General features: G+C 36.3%; 1 protein-coding gene across 9 annotated transcripts in view; it reads left to right on the top strand.

The window, feature by feature from the left end:
- Alg9 (ALG9 alpha-1,2-mannosyltransferase) overlaps window positions 1-22,101 on the top strand; it is a 101,326-nt gene that overhangs the window by 447 nt on the left and 78,778 nt on the right. For 6 of the 9 annotated variants that reach the window (XM_040285193.2, XM_078046982.1, XM_040285195.2 and 3 more), the window contains exons 2-8: window positions 657-795; window positions 2,552-2,686; window positions 7,883-7,953; window positions 13,000-13,088; window positions 16,010-16,145; window positions 18,650-18,737; window positions 18,907-19,012. In XM_040285193.2, the coding sequence (XP_040141127.2) occupies window positions 657-795; window positions 2,552-2,686; window positions 7,883-7,953; window positions 13,000-13,088; window positions 16,010-16,145; window positions 18,650-18,737; window positions 18,907-19,012 (764 nt within the window). Of the gene's footprint in view, window positions 1-147; window positions 385-656; window positions 800-2,551; window positions 2,687-7,882; window positions 7,954-8,360; window positions 8,436-12,999; window positions 13,089-16,009; window positions 16,146-18,649; window positions 18,738-18,906; window positions 19,013-22,101 lie in introns of those variants that run through there. The other 3 variants (XM_078046983.1, XM_078046984.1, XM_078046985.1) reach the window with 3 other exon arrangements.

Genomic DNA, 22,101 nt, shown 5'->3' with positions numbered 1-22,101 from the left:
TGAGAATGCGGGTCTGTGACGCTCTGACCCAGGCCCAGAGTGGGCGGGCTTCGTAGTCTTGAGTTGGCAGAGCTGTGGGAGATTTGGCAGGATCAAGAGTATGCTTTTTAAGGCTGTTTCTCACAGCTTCTCTTATTCTCCCCGAAGGCCCCCTTTACTCTTCTGCGTGGGCCCCCCAGCCTCCAGCACCCGCAGCCATCTCTCCCCAAGCCAGGAGACTGCAGGCTAGGAACTGTCAACACGTGGAATTCGAAGAGGTCATGGACCTTGCACATATTAGGTCTCTATTCATTTGAACACATGGGAAAATGAATAGAGCCATGGAAAGTAATGACCTTGTTAAGGAAAGAAAAAAAAGGAGAATGACAGCATTGAGGCCTTAAAGTGAGTAGTTGGTTTGAGATGAAGTGTTGAAGTTGCAACAAAATAAAGTGTATGGATGAACTTATGCCTTAAAAACAAAGTTGAAGAAGTGATTAAAGCCTTAATTCCTTACACATTCTAATCAGAACAACAAACGGTTCACCTTCTTAGGTGAATGACTTAAGTGCTTTGATCTCCCTTGCCTTTCTTGTCCTAATTTTAGTCCTTTTGGTTAGTAGGTCCTTCCTGACACATGCTTTTTATTGTTTGTTTTGTTGTTTGCTTCTGAGCAGGTTATCTGGAAACAAAGCAGGACAGGTCTGGGCACCTGAAGGATCTACTGCTTTCAAGTGTCTGCTCTCAGCAAGGTTATGCGCTGCTCTCCTGAGCAACATCTCTGACTGCGATGAAACATTCAACTACTGGGAACCAGTAGGTGATTCCTTTAGTTTTTGGGTTTTGTTCCTGATTTTGCTGCTGGGTTCTTATTACAATCAAGAAAAAAGCATGACAACTAGAACAATAGCTTTTCACTCTTGTAGCCTAAAAACTTGACTTATCTACTATTGAAGATGGAGGAAATTTCAGTGTTTTACTCAGAAGTGTGATTTGTAATTATCTTTTAAATGTTTTCTTGGGCTGGGGTTGGGGTTCAGCCGTAGAGCACTTGTCTCATGCAGGACTCTGGGTTCGATCATCAGCATCACATAAAAAATAAATGAGTTAAATAAAGGTATTGTGTCCAACTACAACTATAAAATAAATATTAAAAAAATAATAAATGTTTTCTTAAAATAATACTTGGACATTGTTTTTATAGTTAACAATTACTACAAAACTCGGAGGAAAAACAGCTCCTTATTCTACTTCTTATGTCCAAGTTCCACTTCCTATAGGCAGTCACTTTCTTTCAATCTTTTTAGTTATTTCTTCTGATGTACCAAAATAAACTGTTATTAAATAATATGCTTACAATGCTGTTTCTTTTTTCCCCCTTTTTCACAAATATTTTATTGGTTCATTATAATTATATATAATAGAGATTTCCATAAACTTAACATAATTTGGTCAATTTTACTTCCTAGTTCCTCCCCTTTACCTCCCCTTTACCTTCCCTCTACCTCCCCTCCTCACATCCTGTCCCCTTCCTCTATTCTGTTGGTCTCCCTTATATTTTCATAAGATCCTTTTTATCCCCTTGTTCTCTCTAGCTTCCATGACAAAAAACATTGACCCTTGACCTTCTGGATTTGACTTATTTTGCCTAAAACGATGCTCTCCAGTTCCATTCATTTTCCTGCAAATGATTGAATTTTATTTTTTTCTGGCTGCATAAAAATCCATTTTTATAGCTACCACATTTTCTTTGTCCATCGATCCATTGAATAATGCTGTTTTTTGATTTACATATTTATGCATTACCTGTGGCTTCTTTTTTATAGAAAATTCACAAGTAAAATTTTCTGATCATATTTTGCATCAAAAAATGGAGAAAGGATGGTTAGTGTGGATAGTAAGGAAAGTGTAGGATTTAGAATTTGGGCTGGGCTGAAGTTCAGTGGCACAGCACTTGTCTAGCACTTGTGAGGCTCTGGGTTCCTTAGTACTGCATAAAAATAAAAGGCATTCTGTCCATCTACAGCTACAAAAAAATAATTAAAAAAAAGATTTAGAATTTGTCTATGTTGCCTAAAGACTATTAAAAAAAATAAGAGTAAAATTTAAACTTTTGGTGTTGATCAAGCAGCAATCTTGTAGAATTTATATCATAATATTTTATTTTTATTTTTAATTTTTTTTTTTTGGTACCAGGGATTGAACCCAGAGGTTCTTTACCACTGAGCCACATCCTCAACCCTTTTTCTAATTTTAATTTTTATTTTGAGATAGGGTCTTGCTAAGTTGCTCAGGGCCTCGATAAGTTGCTGAGGCTGGCTTTGAACTTGGAATCCTCCTCCCTCAGCCTCCCAAGTTGCTGGGATTATGGGCATGCACCACCATGCCTGGCTCTTAATATTTTAAATATTGAGTCATTTTGATTCTGATCCACTGGTTTCAGATGTTGAGAATTTTGCATTTTTGGTGTACCTTTGTCTCTTTAATATTTTTACTCAGAAACTTTATGTGTATCCTCTTAAGAGAGATTTTTGGTCAATATAATCCTGAATCTATCTGTTTGTACTTGTAGACACACTACCTCATCTACGGAAAGGGGTTTCAAACTTGGGAATATTCCCCAGTGTATGCCATTCGCTCCTATGCTTACCTGTTGCTTCATGCCTGGCCAGCTGCATTTCATGCAAGAATTCTACAAACTAATAAGGTAAGGACAGGCTGACTTGAAAGCAATCACAGCTGATTAAGAGGTAAGTCTCTGCAACAGTTTGAAGAAGAAACAAAGCTGATTGATAGTTAAGAGGGGACCTTTTGTCCTTTCCTTTCTTCTTTCCAGACAGGATTTTGTTACATTGCCTAGGCTGGTCTTAAACATCTGGGCTTGCATGATTTTCCCACTTCAGCCTCTGCAGTAGCTAGAACTACAGGTGGGCACTGCCACACCCAGCCAAGAGGAGGCTTCTTTTGGAAAAAAAAATATTTATAATACCTCATTCAACAAATATTAATGGAATAGCTTTTATTTACTAAGACATTGTGACATGGCTATAACAATGACCAAGTAAGTTCTTGCTTCATGGAACTTATTGTTCAGTGGGAAAGATGAACACTGAACAAGTCATTCTAAGTGGCAGTAGGTTTTACAGGGGAAGACAGTACATCCAAGGTGCATACAAGGTGCAGTAGGATAGCATTAGGAAGTACTGATTTAAGTTGAGTGCTGAAGAATAATTGATTTAACTGGGACCTTACCTGATTAGTTTTCAGGTAAGGTCTTGATGTGGAGTTTTTTGAGTTTGCTCAGATTGTTGTATCTTTAAGTTTATGCCTTTTGCCAAATTTGGGAACTTCTTGAGTACTTTTTTAGTCCTGTTCAGTTTCTCCTCTCCTTTCGGAATTTCAATGACAAGAATTTTTTGTTATTAGTCCTACAGGTCCCTGAAGTTCTGATCTTTATTTTTCCCCTAATCTGTTTTCTCTGTTATCCACATTGAATATTTCTGTTCTTCTGTCTTCCAGTTCACTGATTGTTTCCTGTGTCTCTTCTATGCCAGTATTGAGGCTAGAGAGACAAGCCTTGATTGGAGTGTTTTCTATATCTTTAGAATATTCTTGAGTGCATTTTTAATATTTTATCCAGAGTTTTTTTTATTTACTTAGCAAGAGGAATAGGGAAAAGGCTCATCTTCCTTAAAGCAGAAGTCTCTAATTAGAGAACTGAAGAAGTTGGGAAGAGAGCCTTGTAGACCAAGACCTTTAGCCTGGAAAGAAGCAACATGGTCTTCTTGAATAAATAGGTTTGAGTCTTGGAAGAGATAGAGAGGGGTTGAGTGGATTAGATGAGACTGAGGAGGTAGGAAGAGGCCAGATTATATAAGGATCTATCAAGGATTTGAATATTTTTTTTCCTCCACATTTATAGAGCATTAAAAGGTTCAATACCTGGTACCGAAAAGAAAAAGAAAAAAAATGATCAGAAAGGTAGCACTGGTGAAAAGTGACAGAATGACAGAACACTGTCCCTCCCTCCCTCCTCTACCTAGTATCTCATTTCTGTTTTTCAGTTTGTCAGAGGAGAGAAAATATAGGATGAAAGACTTAGTAGAGAACTAAAAATATGCCGTGTTTGGCATTTTTTATTTCCATTTGTATATCCACTTTAAATTGACATGTTTGACATAGTTTTTATCTTATATCAATTATCCTCTTTTTTTTTTAATAGATGGACACAATACCTTTATTTTTAGGTGGTGCTGAGGATTGAACCCAATCAATGCCTCACACTTGCTAGACAAGTGTTCTACCACTGAGCTACAACTCCAGTCCTCAATTACCCTCTTATATCATTGATGTGAACAGCAATTTCCTTCTTCCTGTTAGTTCTGTCAATGGAACCAAAAGAGAACCATCTGCCAAAGGGAATTGTAGTTCAGAGAGTCCCTGCCCCAATATAATAATGCTGAGGAGTAGAAAAAGATGGTTGTTGCTGGGAGAGTATGGTAATAATTCACACCTGTAGTGATGGCTACCTTTCCAACTTCTTGCTACTTCAAACAAGAACACCTTTGTATCATCTCCTTCTGGATCTGTGTATGAATTTCTCTGAAGTGTGCGCTCAGGAGGGAATGCCACACATGGATCCTTAGGCTTACTTACCTCTGAGTCCTGCCAGATTGCTATCCATATGGCTGCACAAAATTGAGGTTCTAGCTTTGTCACTTCACTTAAGTGTTTGATATTTTTTACTTTCTTGTGAAAGTGAGATGCTTCTCATTTTGATTCCATTACTCTGATACTGATGAGGTAGAACGTTTCTACATATATTTGTTAGTCTTCTTATTTCCTTTCCTGTGAATTACCTGTTCATGTCCTTTGCTTATTTTTCTATTGGGTTTTTGCTCTTTTTTTTTTTTTTCCCTGATTGGGTTTTAGATATTGGACATCTTTCTCTTGGAGTGTCATATGTCATTAACTTCATGGTCTTAGTGAACAGAAATTCTTAACTTTGATATAGTCTTGAGTCAGTTTTTTTCTCAAGCTTGGTGGGTTAGGGAGATATTTATATGTGTTCTCTTTATAATTTTACCTTTCACTTATAAGACTAATCATTTGAAGTTTAATTTTTAAAAATTAGGAAAGATCCAGATTTTTTTTTTTTTGCTATGTGGTAAAGTGAATTTTCTAGCACCAACCACTAAATCTCTGAGACTGGACCCACTCCCAAGAGATAGCATTAATTCATTCATGAGGGTGTGCTGCAGTCAGGCTGGGCACAATTCAGGAGCCACTTGTCAAAAGAAACTAACTTTATTTTTAGAACTACAAACGCCAAACAAAACCCGCTCCTCAGGAAAAAACCCTCAGAGCCCAACTGCCACCACCGGCTTCCCACAAGCCTCTCACCCCCACACCAGCCTCTCCACCTCCCACAATCCTCCTGCTCTTGAGGCCGATTGGCTGGGTTGCATGGGCGGAGCCAAAGAAGTCCCCCAATGAGCAGCTCTGCAGAGGAGCCAATCAGCTAGATGTTGCTGGGGCCGCTGGGAGTCAATCATCAGCTGGGAGCTGGAAGTTTGCTGGCAGCTGGAAGTTTGCTGGGGCCCCTTTGGCTGTGGCTCTCAACAGGGTGGAGTCCCATGGCCTAATTAGTTTTCTTTGGTCCCTCTTAAAGTTTGTTCTTTTTTTTTTTTCTTTCAGAATCTTAAAGTTCACTCTTAACATCACTGCACAGTGACATGCTTCCAGCACATGAAGCACCACATGGTTTGGATAAACTGTTTCCAAACTATAAGAGTATATTTAATTTCCACCATTCTATTCCTTTTATCTTATTTATTTATTTATTTATTTATTTATTTGTGTGTGTGTGTGTGTGTGTGTGTGTGTGTGTGTGTTTGTACCAACTAGGTACTGTGTTGAATATTAGTAGAGGTGGAGCATTGTTGTCTTGCTTCTTAATACAATTCTCATATAAGTTCATGTTAATCTTTAACTTTCTAAATGTTTATTTGCACTCCCATTAGGAGTCCTTAAACAGACAATTGCCAAAAATTATCTATGTATATCTCTTTATATATGTATATATAGATGTATGTGTGTGTGCGTGTATACACATGTATATATTTAAAATTTTATTGTTGGTGTTTTGTTTTTTGGTATCAGGGAATGAACCCAGTATCTTTTTTTTTTTTTTTTTTGAGAGAGAGAGAGAGAGAGAGAGAATTTTTTAAAATATTTGTATTTTTTTTAGTTTTCAGTGGACACAACATCTTTATTTTTTAAATTTTTATGTGGTGCTGAGGATCGAACCCAGCGCCCCACGCATGCCAAGTGAGCGTGCTACCCCTTGAGCCACATTCCCAGTCCCCCACCCAGGGCTCTTAACTACTGTGCTACATCCCAGCCCTTTTTATTTTCTATATTGAGGCAGAGTCTCCCTAACTTGCTTTGGACCTTGCTAAATCACTCAGGCTGAGGCTGGTCTTGAATTTGTGATCCTCCTACCTCAGGCTCCCGAGTCACTGGGATTACAGGCATGCACCACCACATCTGGCTATCTATATTCTTGAGTGTGTTTGTGTGTGTTTGTGTGTGTGTGTGTGTGTGTGTGTGTGTGTGTGTGTGTGTGTACTGGAGATTGAACTCAGGGGCACTCAACCACTGAGCCACATCCCCAGCCCTGTTTTGTATTTTATTTAGAGACAGGGCCTCACTGAGTTGTTTAGCACCTCGCTTTCACTGAGGCTGGCTGGCTTTGAACTGGTGATCCTCCTGTTTCAGCCTCCTGAGCTGCTGGGATTACAGACGGATGCCACTGTGTCTAGCCCCATCTGTATTCATTTTATTTTTCTTTTTAAACATTTATTTTTTAGTTGTAGATGGGCACACTACCTTCATTTTATTTTTATGTGGTGCTGAGGATCGAACCCAGTAGCTCACACATGCTAGGCGAGCACTCTACTTCTGAGCTACAAACCCAGCCCCCACATCTGTGTTCTTAATAGCATCTATAGTAGTATTCATTGTATAGTATATTTTATTGTATTAATGAACCTGGAATTACTTGGATCACTTTATTGGACTCATTTTGAGATTTTGTTTCAATAACAAACATGGAAATTATTTCCAACTTATATGTATTTGTATTAATCATACTTTGTATTTAGTGCTTATGTTCTGAGGAATTCAGTGCTCTCACAACATATGTATTCTGTAGTATAAAAAGCTATTCAGTATAACTACTTTTTCTGTTATTTTTGTTTTTAAAATTGATGTCCTTAATACAAATTAGTAAAACCACATTACAGAAGTTTGGAAGGTAGAAGGAAAAATACTAACTTAAATTCCATCAGGCTGCCACAGCTATGCTTACCATTTATTATAGTTCTTCACAGTCTTTTCATATACATATAGTTTTCATATCCGTAATTCTAATGTATAATAATATTGTACTGTACATTTTCACTTAGTCATTTGTGAGTAGTTATTACTTAATATATTTTGTCTGAAGTGCTTGTGGAGTGAATGAGCATTATATTGCGAGAAATTGTCTACTGTCATAATAATTATGAATTTTAATATCTATATAATATTTCATGAAATCAACATAGCATAATTTATTTAACTGTATCCTTGTAATTGGACATTTTTAAGTTTTTGAGACAGTTTTTACTAAATTAATTGCAATTGACATTTTCATGAATGGCTTCCCTTGCTGCTGGAAATAGGTATCATGAGTCTAGGTTTATGAAAGTTTGTGTGGTTCTTTATGCATATGGCTTTTCAAAAACTTGTATCAGTTGATAGAACAGTTTGTTGATGATGACAAATGACAGTGATTTCATCTTTATGAGTTTTGTTTCCTATCTGTGACTTCTGCTTTATTTTTCTGGGTTTCTTTCAGATTCTTGTCTTTTACTTTTTGCGATGTCTTCTGGCTTTTGTGAGCTGTATTTGTGAACTTTACTTTTACAAGTGAGTATAAAAGCTTTGCTAAAAAAAATTCTAGGAGAAATTTCATTATAGCATAGATCATTTCTCTGATAGTCCAGGTAATGATCAGAAATAGAATGTACTTTCCTTCTAGCTCTGAAGTGCAACTTCTTGTTTGCAAAAACAGTTGAAGAGGAATATTTCTAATTATAATTTTCTTTTCTCTGTGTGTGTATACACATGTATATATTTCATTTTATATATATATATATATATATATATATATATATATCTTGGAGAAGTACATATATCATATCGTTAATTTTTTTTATGGTACTGGGGATTGAATCCAAACCCTTGCATATGCTAGGCAAGTATTTTACCACTGAGATATATTCCCAGCCCTCATATTATCATTATTTATTTTTTTTAAATATTTATTTTTTTAGGTGTAAATGGACCCAATACAATGCCTTTATTTTTATGTGGTGCTGAGGAACGAACCCGGGTCCTGCCCGTGCTAGGTGAGCGCTCTACCACTGAGCCACAATCCCAGCCCCAGGCCCTCATATTATTAATTTTAATTCTGTTAATCCATTAGTGCCGAAGTCTGGCTTGGCACAAATCAGGAGCCACTTGTCAAAAAGAAACTAACTTTATTTTTAGAACTACAAACGCCAAACAAAACAGCTCCAGGGAAAAACCCTCAGAGCCCAACTGCCACCACCGGCTTCCACAAGCCTCTCTCCCCCACACCAGCCTCTCAACCTCCCACAATCCTCCTCCTCTTGAGGCCGATTGGCTGGGTTGCGTGGGCAGAGCCAAAGAAGTCACCCAATGAGCAGCTCCGTGGAGGAGCCAATCAGCTAGATGTTGCTGGGGCAGCTGTGAGCCAATCATCAGCTGGCAGTCTGAAGGGCAGGGAAACAGCCCAATGAACATCACCGCAGAGGAGCCAATCAGCTAGATGTTGCTGGGGCAGTCTGAAGCTTGCTGGCAGCTGGAAGTTTGCTGGGGCCCCTTTGGCTGTGGCTCTCAACACATTAGTAGGATTTAATAGAGCTTTATTTTTGGTTCTGAGTTACAGAATCATGATTTATCTCTCCCCTAGAGCATATCTGATAGAAACTATTCCCAATGCAGGGTTCTTTGCTCTTATTTGCACAAAATATATTGACTTTTATAAAGTAACTATCAATTGATTGAATGTTAATGGTATTATTAAGCATTTAAATGTTCCAGTAACAAGAATAGTTCCCATGCCGGGTGCGGTGGTGCATGCCTGTAATCCCGGTGGCTCTGAAGCCTGAGACAGGAGGATTGAGGGTTCAAAGTCAGCCTCAGCAATGGCGAGACTCAGTGAAACCCTGTCTCTAAATAAAATACAAAATAGGGCTAGGGATGTGGCTCAGTGGTCAAGTGCCCTTGAGTTCAATCCCTGGTACCTAAATAAATAAATAAATAAATAAAAACAAGAATAATCAGTCACTTTTTTTACATGGCATATAACAAACATTTTAGTAATGCTTTGATGTATCAAAGGTATTTGAACTTAATGATCATTATTAAAAATCTTCCTACAGCTAAATATGTCAGATTTAAAATAAACCCTTTTGTCTTGACTTTCAGTGGAATAGAGGAAAAAACAAAGTCAGTGTTGATTTTAAGAACTGTAACCATAAGTTGGTCTTCAGATGGTTTGGGGCATGAGTTCAAATTACCCAAGTAGTTCCCTAAACCCAAAGTTGAAGATTTGCTTTAAATTGTAGTTTCCCTAGGCATCTTATAAAAATTTCTGTTGATAACTGGATCTTTAACCCAGATGTCAAAGAATTACCAGATATAAGATCCTAGTGAACAAGAAATTATAATAAATGTAAGTCACAAAATAGGGCAATCACAAAGTCAGGAGTAAGACATTGTGAATTAGAGCTAGCAGAAATAATAATCCCAATGACTTTCTTCATAGAACTAGAAAAAGCAATCATGAAGTTTTTTGGAAAAATTAGAGACCCAGAATAGCCAAAGCAGTGCTTAGCAAGAAGAGTGAAGCAGGAGACATCACAATACCAGAACTTAAACTATACTACAGAGCAATAATAACACAAATGTCATGGTATTGGCACCAAAACAGACATGAAGACCAATGGTACAGAATAGAAGACAGAGGTAAACCCACATAAATATGGTTATCTCATACTAGAGCAAGGCACCAAAAATATTCTTCAAAAATATGAAGAAAAGATAGCCTATTCAACAAATGGTGCTGGGAAAACTAGAAATTCATATGTAGCAAAATGAAATTAAACCTCCCTCTCACCCTGCACAAAAATTAACTCAAAGTGGATCAAAGATTTAAGCACTAGAACAGAGACCCTATAACTTTTTTATTTTTATTTTTTATTTATTTTTTTTAAGAGAGTGAGGTAGAGGTGGGGGGGAGAGAGAGAGAGAGAATTTTTAATATTTATTTTTTAGTTTTTTTTTTTTTTTGGTGGACACAACATCTTTGTTTGTATGTGGTGCTGAGGCTTGAACCTGGGCCACACGCATGCCAGGCGAGCGTGCTACCACTTGAGCCACATCCCCAGCCCAAGACCCTATAACTTAATAGAAGAAAAAGTAGGCCTAAATCTTCATCATGTTGCCTTAAGACTTGACTTCCCTAACAAGACTCCTAAAATGCAAGAAGTAAAATCAAGAATCAATAGATGGGATGGATTCAAACTGAAAAGCTTCTTCTCAGTAAAGGAAACAATCAAGAATGTGAAGAGATAAACTAGAGAATGAGAGAAAATCTTTACCACTCGAACCTAAGATAGAACACTAATCTCTGGATATATAAAGAACTCAAAATACTTAACACCCCAAAACCAAATAACCCAATCAATAAATGGGCTAAGGAATTGAACAGATTTCACAGAAGAAGAAATACAGTCAATTAACAAACATTAAAAATGTTCATCTTCTCTAACAATTAGAGAAATGCAAATCAAAACTACTGTAAGATTCCATCTCACTCCAGTTAGAACGGCAACACTAAAGAGTAAAATCAACGATAAGTGTTCATGAGAATGTGGGGACAAAGGTACACTCATGCATTGCTGGTGGGACTGCAAATTGGTGCAAACACTTGGGAAAGCAGTATGGAGATTCCTCAGAAAACTTGGAATGGAACCACGATTTGACCCAGCTACCCCACTCCTTGGTTTATACCTAGAGGACTTAAAATCAGCATACTACAGTGATGCAGCCATATTAGTGTTTATAGCACCTCAATTCATAATAGCTAGACTATGGAACCAACCTAGGTGCCCTTCAACAGATGAATGGATAAAGAAAGTGTGGTATATATACACAATGGAATATTACTCAGCCACAAACAACAGTGAAATGATGGCATAATGGATGGAATTAGAAGCGATCATGCTAAGTTAAATAAGGCAATCCCAAAAAGCCAAAGGCTGAATGTTTTCTCTGATAATTGGTGCTGATCCGTAATGGTGAGGGGAGTGGGTAGGCAGAATGGAGGAACTTTGGATTGGGCAGAGGGGAGTGAGAGGAGAGGAGAGGGTGTTGAGGTAGGAAGGAAGGTGAAATGAGAAGGACATTATTACCCTATATACATGTATGACTAACTGTGTGACTCTACACCGAATACAGCCAGAGGAATGAGAAGTTGTGCTTCTTTTGTGTATAATGTGCCAAAATGCATTCTGCTGTCAGTATAATTAGAACAAATTAACAAATAAATAGTAAAGAAATAACAGTTAGCTAAACTGTAAAACTTTACTTATTAGGAATCATTAAAATATGAATGTAAAATAAGTATATTTAGTATGTTTAAAGAAACAAAAAAGGGAACTGAAAAAATGAACAAGAGAAAAGAGACTACAAAAAGGACCAGGTAAATTTGAAAAAAGAACCAGAACTTGTAGAAATGACAATATAATTATATTCATATTATTAATTTTACATAATGTTATATAATAAGCAATATTGATATAATATTCATAATACTTATATATTATAGATATTTAAAACTCAGCAGGTAATTTTAACAGCATTTTTTGGATACTGCTAACAAGTAAACTAGTAAACTGGAAGACTGATTTGAGGGAATTATTAAGAATACAATACTGATAGACCAAAAGAAGAAAAAGAAGAAATATAGGAATATGTAAGAGGCTAAAAAGTATGTAAGGTAGAGTTGAAAGATTTGATATAGATCTCATCTGAATTTAGGAAATGATACAGAAAATGAGGAAAGGCAATATTCAGGAAATAGTAGCTGAGAATTTTCTAGAATTGGTGGGAAAAAGTGATAATCTCTAGATTTAGTAAATCTTATATATCCCAAACTATATTCATGAAAAGAAATCAGTGAAACTATGTAAAACCCCATGGACAAAGAAAAAGATGTTAAAAGTTGACAGAGAACTACTGGAATATCTATAAAGGAATACTAGAAAAAATATTAGACAAAAAAAAGTGTCTTCAAAATGTTGAGAGAAAATGGCTGTCATTCTAAAATTGTATATTCAGTCAAATCATCTCACAATCGAGCTAAATAAAGGAAGATTTTTCAGAAGAGGAATAAAAAAAAAAAAAAGAATCCAACTAACCAAAACCCAGAGAATTTACCATTTAACAGATTCTCATTCAAGGAATTTCTAAATGATGTACTTGTAAAGAAACAAAATGATTTCAGAAGGAAGCTCCGAGACAAAATAAGGAATCTGAGCAAGGAAAAGGCTATCACATAAGTGTATCTGAACAAACAAAGCAATAATAATATCTAAAAATGTTTAATTTGTGGAGTTAAAAAAAAAAAGAGACCTGGGGTGGTGGTTGTGGCTCAGTGGTAGAGTGCTTGCCTGGCACATAATTTTAGCATGTAAAGTATGTATTTCCTCTTGGATAGGGAACTTCACTCCTATGTCAGGAGTAAGATGCACATGAAAATGCTAGCAAACTTATCAGTTCTATATTTGACTTTAAATTTTCAGTATTATCTCTGATAACATATTCTTTGATTTAAAATGTCTGTGTCTAATATCTGTGATACTAATAGTCTTTGCCTTTTAGGGCTGTGTGCAAAAAGTTTGGGCTCCATGTGAGTCGAATGATGCTAGCCTTCTTGGTGCTCAGCACTGGCATGTTTTGTTCATCATCTGGTAAGTAAAAGTACAGGTGAGGGATAGCAGTTTCTTCCATGATTTGCAGTTGCATTGCAAGGAAGAACTTGTCCAGACATATGTTATATTTGTATAAAATGTCAGTAATTTGCAGAGCACTCTTATCTACATTATCTTGATTAACTTTACAACAATCCCGTGCTATAAATAAGAGAAACATTTTCTCATTTTTGCAGGTGAAGGCACTGAAACTTAGCAAGGTGAAAAGAACTTACTAGATGTCAAAATTCATAACTGAAACTCACCAGGGTGCTTTTTATTACATTCTTGTATCAACCACCCACTTCCTTTCTTGGCCACGATGGGAAGGGAAATGATTTTTCTTTGGGAATGCTGGGGCTGTGGCTCAGCAGTAGCACACTTACCTGGTATGTGTGAGGCACGAGGTTCCATTCTCAGCACCACATACAAATAAATAGAATAAAGGTCTGTCACCAATTAAAAAGGGCTGGGGTTGTGGCTTAGCGGTAGAGCACTCACCTCGTACATGCGAGATCCTGGGTTCGATTCTCAGCCCCACATAAAAATAAACAAGTGAAATAAAGGTATTGTGTCCAACTACAACTAAATAAAAAATATTAAAAAAAAATTTTAAAAAGTTATTCTTTGGGCCTAAAAATTCTTTTCTTGATTATTTTGTTTTCTGCCCATTATTTGAAATGTGCAGTCTTCTATTTTTTTATTTATTTTGATTTTGAAGTTAGCTTCTTGGAATTTAGAATAAAACCTTTCAAACTGTGCTGCCATTGAGCATCTGTGTTTTGTGTACTGAACCAATACAGCCTGCTAAAAAGGTATACTGTCAATTACTAGTTCTCTAGAAAAATTAAGTTACTAGAAAATTAAGTTACTAGGTGTCATTGTCTCAATTTTAGTTTCTGCTTGTATAATCTAGAATCTAATGTGCATACTAACTATATACAAAATATAGTATACACAAAAAATAGTATCTGGCACAAATTACATGTTTACTTTTCCACTGAATATATTGAAATTAATGTTGCTTTTTGGAAAGCTCAGGGTTCTACCCTGGAATAATTTTGAGATCCATTGTCATAAATTTGTTGATGCTTTATCCTGGAAGCTGGCAGAGACCATGGATACCTCTGTACTTTTGTCCTCTACCTCAGTAGGTGGAATTGATAGCATTGGATGACATCATATTATGTAGCATTTATTTTTGAACGTTGTACCTCATTTTTTTTTTTTAGTTACCTTGCCACTCTAAAAATTGAGTTTTTTTTTAATGTTTATTTCTTAGTTTTAGGTGGACACAATATCTTCATTTGACATTTATGTGGTGCTGAGGATCGAACCCTACATGTAGGCAAGTGCCCCCTACATGTAGGCAAGTGCTCTGCCACTGAGCCACAACTCCAGCCTCAAATTTTTAATAATTCTTAAAAACAAAGATGAAGTCACTGTGGCTGTCCTTACTATTTTACTAATCCATATTTCTTGATTTATAATCAATAACTTATCAATTGTGTTGTTTAATCCAGACCTTAACAGAATGAGTGCATCACATGCCTGGGGTCCGGGGGACAGAGGTTTGCATTTGTCTGCTAAAGTCTTAACATTTCTTGTTTCAGCTTGTTAAAAATTGAGTTTTATGTGTGGGAGATTTCTGGGAATATCTTTAATTTTGTACAATCAGTTGAGGCACATATTAGTTAAAGGAAGCTTTGATACAAAGCCTCTGAACCCTGTTCTGAGTTTCTTAAATCTCACCGCTTCTTTTTTGTAGTTCTTAAAATCAATTGATTTTTCTTCTCTAGTGCTTGCTGTACGATCAGATCTTTTGCAACAGGAGGTTCAGATTTGAATTTTTTCCCCCAGTACTAGGTATGAGCCAAGGGCCTTGTACATGGTAGGCAAGTTCTCCACCAGTGACTTACATCTAAAATGCTGCCCCCACTCCTTTTTAATTTTGAGACAGGGTCTCTCATAATTGATGAGGCTGCCCTTGAATTTGTTAACCTCTTGTCTCAGCCTCCCAAGTAGCTGGAATTACAGGCATGCACTCTTATACCTATTCAGATCTACATTTTTGTTCAGAGTTTTTAGAAATACTTTGATTATTGTTGCAGAAGCCCTGAATATGCTCATTCCTCTGCTGTATACCACAACAAAGTACATGTAAATAATTAGGAGACTATCCAAAGACCAGATTGTTTATGTCAGTGGATGCAGGATGCAAAGTGGTGCTGCTGAACTGGCATGGTAGAACAAGCACGCCTATAACCCAGTGACTTGGGAGGCTGAAACAGGAGAATCGAAAGTTCAGAGGCAGCCTCAGCAACTTAGTAAGGCCCTAAGCAACTTAGTGAAACCCTATCTCAAGGAAAAAAAAAAAAAAAAAGGCTGATGATGTGGCTCAGTTTTTAAGTGCCCCTGAGTTAAATCCTTGGTATGAAAAATAAAATAAGTGCTGCCATCCAATGTCTGGTTCTTGAGTCAGACTTCTTAGAATTCCTGTAAGGTACAGGTTAGGAACTAGGACAGTCTCAGGAAACTATTAAAAGATAACTTTTTTCAGAAATAAATTGTCAGCTATGGCTATAAGACTTTTAAATATAACCTGGAAATATAACCTGGAGTAATTCCTGGGGAAAACTGGAATTTATAAGTTTTAGATTTGAGGAACAGGCTAGGAGAAAAATGATGAGGTTAGTCTATAATTAGGGCCATGTGTTGATACCTAAAAAGAGTGAGAAAATAAGAAAATCATTGAACATTCTTTTTAAAGGAGGGTCCCTTTACCGGCTATTTCTTGTATTGTATTGCCCAAAATATGTTGCTAATTATTGACATTTTTCAGCGTAAGTTAATTTTTAATAATTGATACCTAATCTTAGACTCTTGTGCCCTTCCCTCCTTTCATTTCTTTACTCTTATAGCATTCCTTCCTAGTAGCTTCTGTATGTATACCACGTTGATAGCCATGACTGGATGGTATATGGACAAGACTGCCATTGCTGTACTGGGAGTAGCAGCTGGAGCTATCTTAGGCTGGCCATTCAGTGCGGCTCTTGGGTAAGATACTAACATAGTTCCTCTCATATATTCCTGGGCATATGTTGAATTAACTCCATATTATCTAGGTATCACCTAAAGTTATAGGAATCGATTGTACCTATGAAGATTCTGGGAAGCAATAGCATGTTTTTATTTACTTTTTTAAAATATATTTTAAATTGTAGATGGACATAATACTTTTATTTATTTATATGTGGTGCTGAGGATTGAACCCATTGCCTCATATATGCTAGGAAGCACTGCACCACTGAGCTACAACCCCAACCCAAAAGCATGTTTTTCTTAATGCTTATTATTATGATTAATTCTAATAAGAGTAATGGCTGTTAAGCATCTGCTGTATCTGAGGCACTGCTAAACCCTTTGTAAACTTTATTCCAGAACCTGACAACAGCTCTGCAGGAGATCATTAGTGCTTTATAATTGAAAAAATAGAGTCCAAAAGTTTGAGTAATTCATATTTAAGATTATGTTTGCTTTTGAATCGAGGCCTTTCTGATTGTTTAACTGATATTTTCCCCCCCACACTGCATCATACTATGCTATACATTTTCTTCTTCATCGAGGCTTGAAATCTGAATTTGCTTCAGTCCCTTTTCCCTTGTCCCAGTATTGTTTTTTGTTCTTGGCAGAAGACGGTGGGTTGGTACAGGGGATTGAAATCGGGGGCACTCGACCCCTGAGCCACATCCCCAGCCCTATTTTGTATTTTATTTAGAGACAGGATCTCACTGAGTTGCTTAGTGCCTTGTTTTTGCTGAGGCTGGGTTTGAACTCACAACCCTTCTGCCTCAGCTTCAAGAGCTGCTGGGATTACAGATGTGCACAATTGTGTTGAACTCCAGCTTTATTTTTTCCAAGTTCAATTGTATCTCTCATTCTTTTCCTGTACTCTTTGTTCTCATATCTTTTATTCTAATTTGTGCTGCTTTAACTTATTGACTGTACTAATAATTAAAAAAAATTTAGTTTGATATTAAGGTTATTATAAAAGTAGTATTTCTTAAAAAAAAAAAGTACCAGAAAGTGGGCGGTAGCTAGGCATTTGCCTAGCATGCAAAAGGCCCTGGATTCAATATTCAGCACTGAAAAAAAAAAAGGTTGTATGATTTAAAAGGAATTCCTAATTCTTTTCTCTTCTAGCCAGTCCTCAGTGACAGTCACTGCTAATAATTTTTGTATGTCTTTCCAGAAATTATCCTTGTGTCTATAAATGCATAGGCATACACACACACACATACACACACACACATACACACACATACTTACCCACATTTTGAAATAAATAGAATTATTCTGTACATACAATACCTTTTATTTTTTTGGTACTGGGGATTGAACCCAGGGGTATTTAACCACTGAGCTATATCTCCAGCCTTTTTTATTTTTATTTTTTGAAACGATGTCTTGCTATGTTATTTAGGGCCTTGTACACCATTGTGCCTGGCTATTTATCTTTTCTTGAGCACAGATTTATGTCATTCTCTATCAGTTGCATAATGTTCTATTATACAACTGACTATACTATAATTTATTTAACCATGCCTTATTGGTAGTTTTTGCTACTGAACATAATGTTTCAGTGAACATTTTTTTTGTGTGTGTGTGTGTGGTACTGGGAATTGAATCCAGGGCCTTGCACATGCTAAGCAGGTACTCTACCACTGAGCTACATGCCCAATCCTTCAATGAATTTTGTACATACATCTTTGTATACTTGGTGGAATTTCATTATGGCATAAATTTTTAAACAGGAAATTACTAAGAGGATTGGTCATTTAAAATTTTCTTCATTTCCTTTTAAAAGTCTGGTTTCCCTACCTCCAATATGATCTATTCTTTGTATCATCCTAAAATTATTGTATCTTTAAGATTGTATCTTAGGCTATTTTCTATAAGTTCTGCTATCTATAAGTTCTGAAGGAATGTAAAGGAAGAAGAGTTAATGGTGTTGGAAGAGGATATATCAGAAATGAAGTCAGAGTTTGTGATATTATATTGCTAAAAGCCTACTAAATCTTATAAGAGAAAGATCAGTATTTATTTGCTGGGATTGGTGAAGGATAATAGGGTCCAGTTGCTTATAATTAATATCTTTTTTTATATATTATATTTTTTTTAGTTGTTGATTGCCTTTTTTTTAATGTGGTGCTGAGAATTGAACCTAGTATCTTACATATGCTAGGCAAGTGCTCTACCATTGAGCCACAACCCCAGACTCTATAATTAATATCTTTTAAATGTCCATTATACAGAAATATGTATAAAATGGAGTTTGTTCAGCAACTCAGTATTTAGATTTGTGTATGTATGGGACACATTGATCTCTAGGTCCCTATGAAAAGATCATATGTTTTTCAGAAGATATACTCTCACATACTGGTTTTCTTCCCTCTTTGTCACTGATAGAGACATTTTATTCTCAACCTGGCATAGATACGTGTGAATATGGCCTGTTAAGTATTTTACATAACTTCCTATTTTGTTTCTCTGTTGAATAGTTTACCCATTGCCTTTGATTTGCTGGTCATGAAACACAGGTGGAAAAGTTTCTTTCATTGGTCACTGGTGGCCCTAATTCTCTTTCTGGTGAGTTTTCTTTTTTCTCGTTTTGTTCTCATATCATAATGAAAATAACTTCTGATGTGGAAAAGGAAACATTAGGAGGTGATTTTGTTTTTCATTCTCAGCATTTTGAGAATATTCCTAGAGTAAAACTCCATAATTCCTGTACTTTCTGTTTTCTGTTCTGTTTTAGGTGCCTGTGGTGGTCATTGACAGCTACTATTATGGGAAATTGGTCATTGCACCGCTCAACATTGTTTTGTATAATGTCTTCACTTCTCATGGACCTGATCTCTATGGTAAGGCTTTATGAAATTTGGGGAAGAGTAGAAAATAGCTTCACTTACCTAAACTTCAAAATTTTAATTCAGTTATCTCATTTCATTAAATATAGCATTTCTTTGCTGGTGATCTTTTCCTGCTTTAAATTTAAAGACTGGTTTATTTGACTGGTTTGGTGACACATGCCTATAATCCCCACTACTCGGAAGGATAATGCAGGAGGATCAGAAGTTCAAGGCCAGCCGGGAAACTTAGCAATACCTTCTCTCAAAATAAAAAATGAAAGAAAGGGTTCAATTCCTAGTACTGCAAAAAAAACAAACAAAAAACCATTTGAATGTAGCACAGTGATGTTATGTAGCCACTTAAATACTTCTTGAAAAATGTGATATTCAGATATTGGTCCTCTGTCTTGTTATGTTACTCCCAATTTCCAGAGGTAGAGTTTTGAGAACTATTGAACGTCCATAGCTTTTGATGCTACTTTTTTATTGTTGTTTCTGATGTTGAGGATTGAATCCAGGCCCTTGTTAGGCAGGCTCTCTACCAATGAGTTCAGCCTCTACTCTGTCTTTTTCCCCTTTTTCAGAAAATTAATGTGGTAACAAAAAGAAAATAATAACATCATCCCATCATTTCCATGTGGCTACTGTTGACACTTGGAAGTATATACCTCTAGACATTTTCTGCACACACAGATACTTTATATTACTTTTTTTTTTTTAATTTACATCACTTCAATACCAGATATTAGGAGAGAACATTTGGAAAATCTGTAAACAAAGTGTAACAAATGGGAATGGGGTCATCAAGAGATGGTAGGTAATTTGGTCATTTAGGGTTAAGAGAAAATTGAATGCCTTTAAACTGGACTGCTTCCTCCAGTGTACTCCCATCTTCACTCCTCCTTTCCTGCCTTTCTCACCAGTTGTTGAGCCAAGGTTTTGTTTTGACCCCTGAAGGCATATGAGTTATAGCTACATAGGTTTGAGCTGGAGATTTTTCTGATCAGATTGGCCATGGAGGGAGACATTTTATGAGAGAAGCAGATTTTTCATTAGAATAAGTATAATTTCTTCTACTTTAATCTTTTAATCTATAGAGTGTTCTGAATATGTGAATGTCTTGCTTATGCTATGAAGCTGGTCAATATTGTCACCTTGTTTGCCTCTTATAAATTGAAGTCTTGTTGCTAGCCATGTCCCTCATTTGCCTGAGCCACGGTATAAATAGATCCAATAGATTGCACGAGAAGCTTCAAGTGAGATTTACTTGAGCTCTGGTATTTTGGAAATATTTTCATTTTAGCTAGCAAGTAATAGGTCACAATAAGGAGTGCTTTGTTTGGTGAACTGTATTCACAAATCACATAAAGAAAAATTGCTAAGTGAAAGAACTTTCAAAGGCTCCTTTATGGTTCCAAGGTCCTCAAGGATCTGAGAAAGGCCTCTAATTCTAAGCTCTTGCCTCTAGATGTCTCCCTTCAACTAGGGAAAGTTTGCATGTTTTTAATTGTTCCTTGTTTTAGTTTATAAGATTTTATTTGAATCTATAAGACAGTAGAAGATTTAAAACCCAGATGGCATTGATAAAAATTGTTTACATGTACCCTATTGGAACTAGATCCATTCTGTATAGGTGAAATAATTTCTACTTATTTTGAAAAATTGGCTTCTCCAGTATTATGAATGGGTTATTATAGAATAATATTCTGATTGCTTACTTATAAAACCTTTGTTAGAGTACATTAAGGTGACATTTTTTGTAGCCCTCTAGATTGGTAAAGCTTATAAGTCTAGAAATAATAATGTTGGTAGGGAAGTAAGGAAGAAAGAATACATTCTGATTTTACGTTTATACTTCTAGTTTAACTATGGGTTGGTCAGGGTGCTGTGGTAAGTTTGGGGATCCAATAGAGTAGTGTCCTGTTCTTCTTTGGACATTAGCATTTGTTATTCATTTCAGCTAAGGTTTTACTAGGAAAGAGTCCTTGGAGCTTCTGTTCTGCTTTGGTGTACCTAAGATGGCTTTGGTTCAGGTTTTCCTGTTTTGGATATAGATAACTGGTCACTGTTCTAGTGGTGGCAAAAGCTTTGTTGGGATAGTGGAAATAGTCAGACCAGCCATGAATAGGACTGATACAATGCTGTAGTAGCTAGCCTTAAGGGAATTATTCCTCAGTAGTAGAATTTTTGAGCTTTTACCTCATCTTTGAATTGACAGATTGTTTTGGTCTGATTTTCATTCTTTAAAGAGTGTAGGCTGGATTCAGTGGCATGTGCCTATAATGCCAGCTATTGAGGAGGCTGAGGCAGGCAGATCATAAGTACAAGGCCAGCCTGGGCAACTTAGGGATTTTCTTCTCTCTCTCTCTCTCTCTCTCTCTTTCTTTCTTTCTTTCTTCTTCTTCTTCTTTTTTTTAAAATGTCCCCTCTCTGGCTTGGGATTTCTTGATATCGAACAGGAATAAAATAGATATAAAATACTTAAAAATACTTTATAATTGTCAATCCATTCAGAAAATATCAAAGACTTATTTTATAGGTGCATTGATGATGTAAAATTATCAAACAGTGAGATGGTATATCTTCAGTGTTGGAAGTTCTATTTCATTTACGTATATGTTTGGCACATTTTGTATTATTTTGACTATTTTATAAGGGTTTCCTGCTCCAAGTGCCTCATTAGCTATTGTAGGCACACACTTTATCTGAAAATGGAAATGCATTATGCTTATAGGGTTTTACAGATTTTTTTAGTGCTGCTTCTGATACATAGGAACATAAAAAGCCTACATATACTTTTTGTATGAATAGACTTCAGTTGAAGAAACGGTGAATAAATTGCCTTTCAATAGACTGTCTCATAAGGCTGCAGGCATACAGTAATTATAGTACAGTGTATTATGTGTACAGTGGGATGAAGAGAGTCAGGGAATCATAAGAGCAAATTCTTCTGATGGTATCAGGAAAGATGTAGTGATTGAGCTGAGCCTGGAAGGAAGAGTAGGAGTTTGCCTAGTAGATGCTGGGGTGGGGGTCATTTTAGACAAATGGAGCGTAAAGTATAGGAACTGCTGAGGCAAAAAGATTGAATACTGAATTAT

Source organism: Ictidomys tridecemlineatus, chromosome 4, assembly GCF_052094955.1.
Source record: "Ictidomys tridecemlineatus isolate mIctTri1 chromosome 4, mIctTri1.hap1, whole genome shotgun sequence".
In the NCBI taxonomy this organism is placed as follows: domain Eukaryota; kingdom Metazoa; phylum Chordata; class Mammalia; order Rodentia; family Sciuridae; genus Ictidomys; species Ictidomys tridecemlineatus.
The sequence above is the reverse complement of the archived record's forward strand: the minus strand, read 5'-3'. Positions and strand labels throughout refer to the sequence as shown.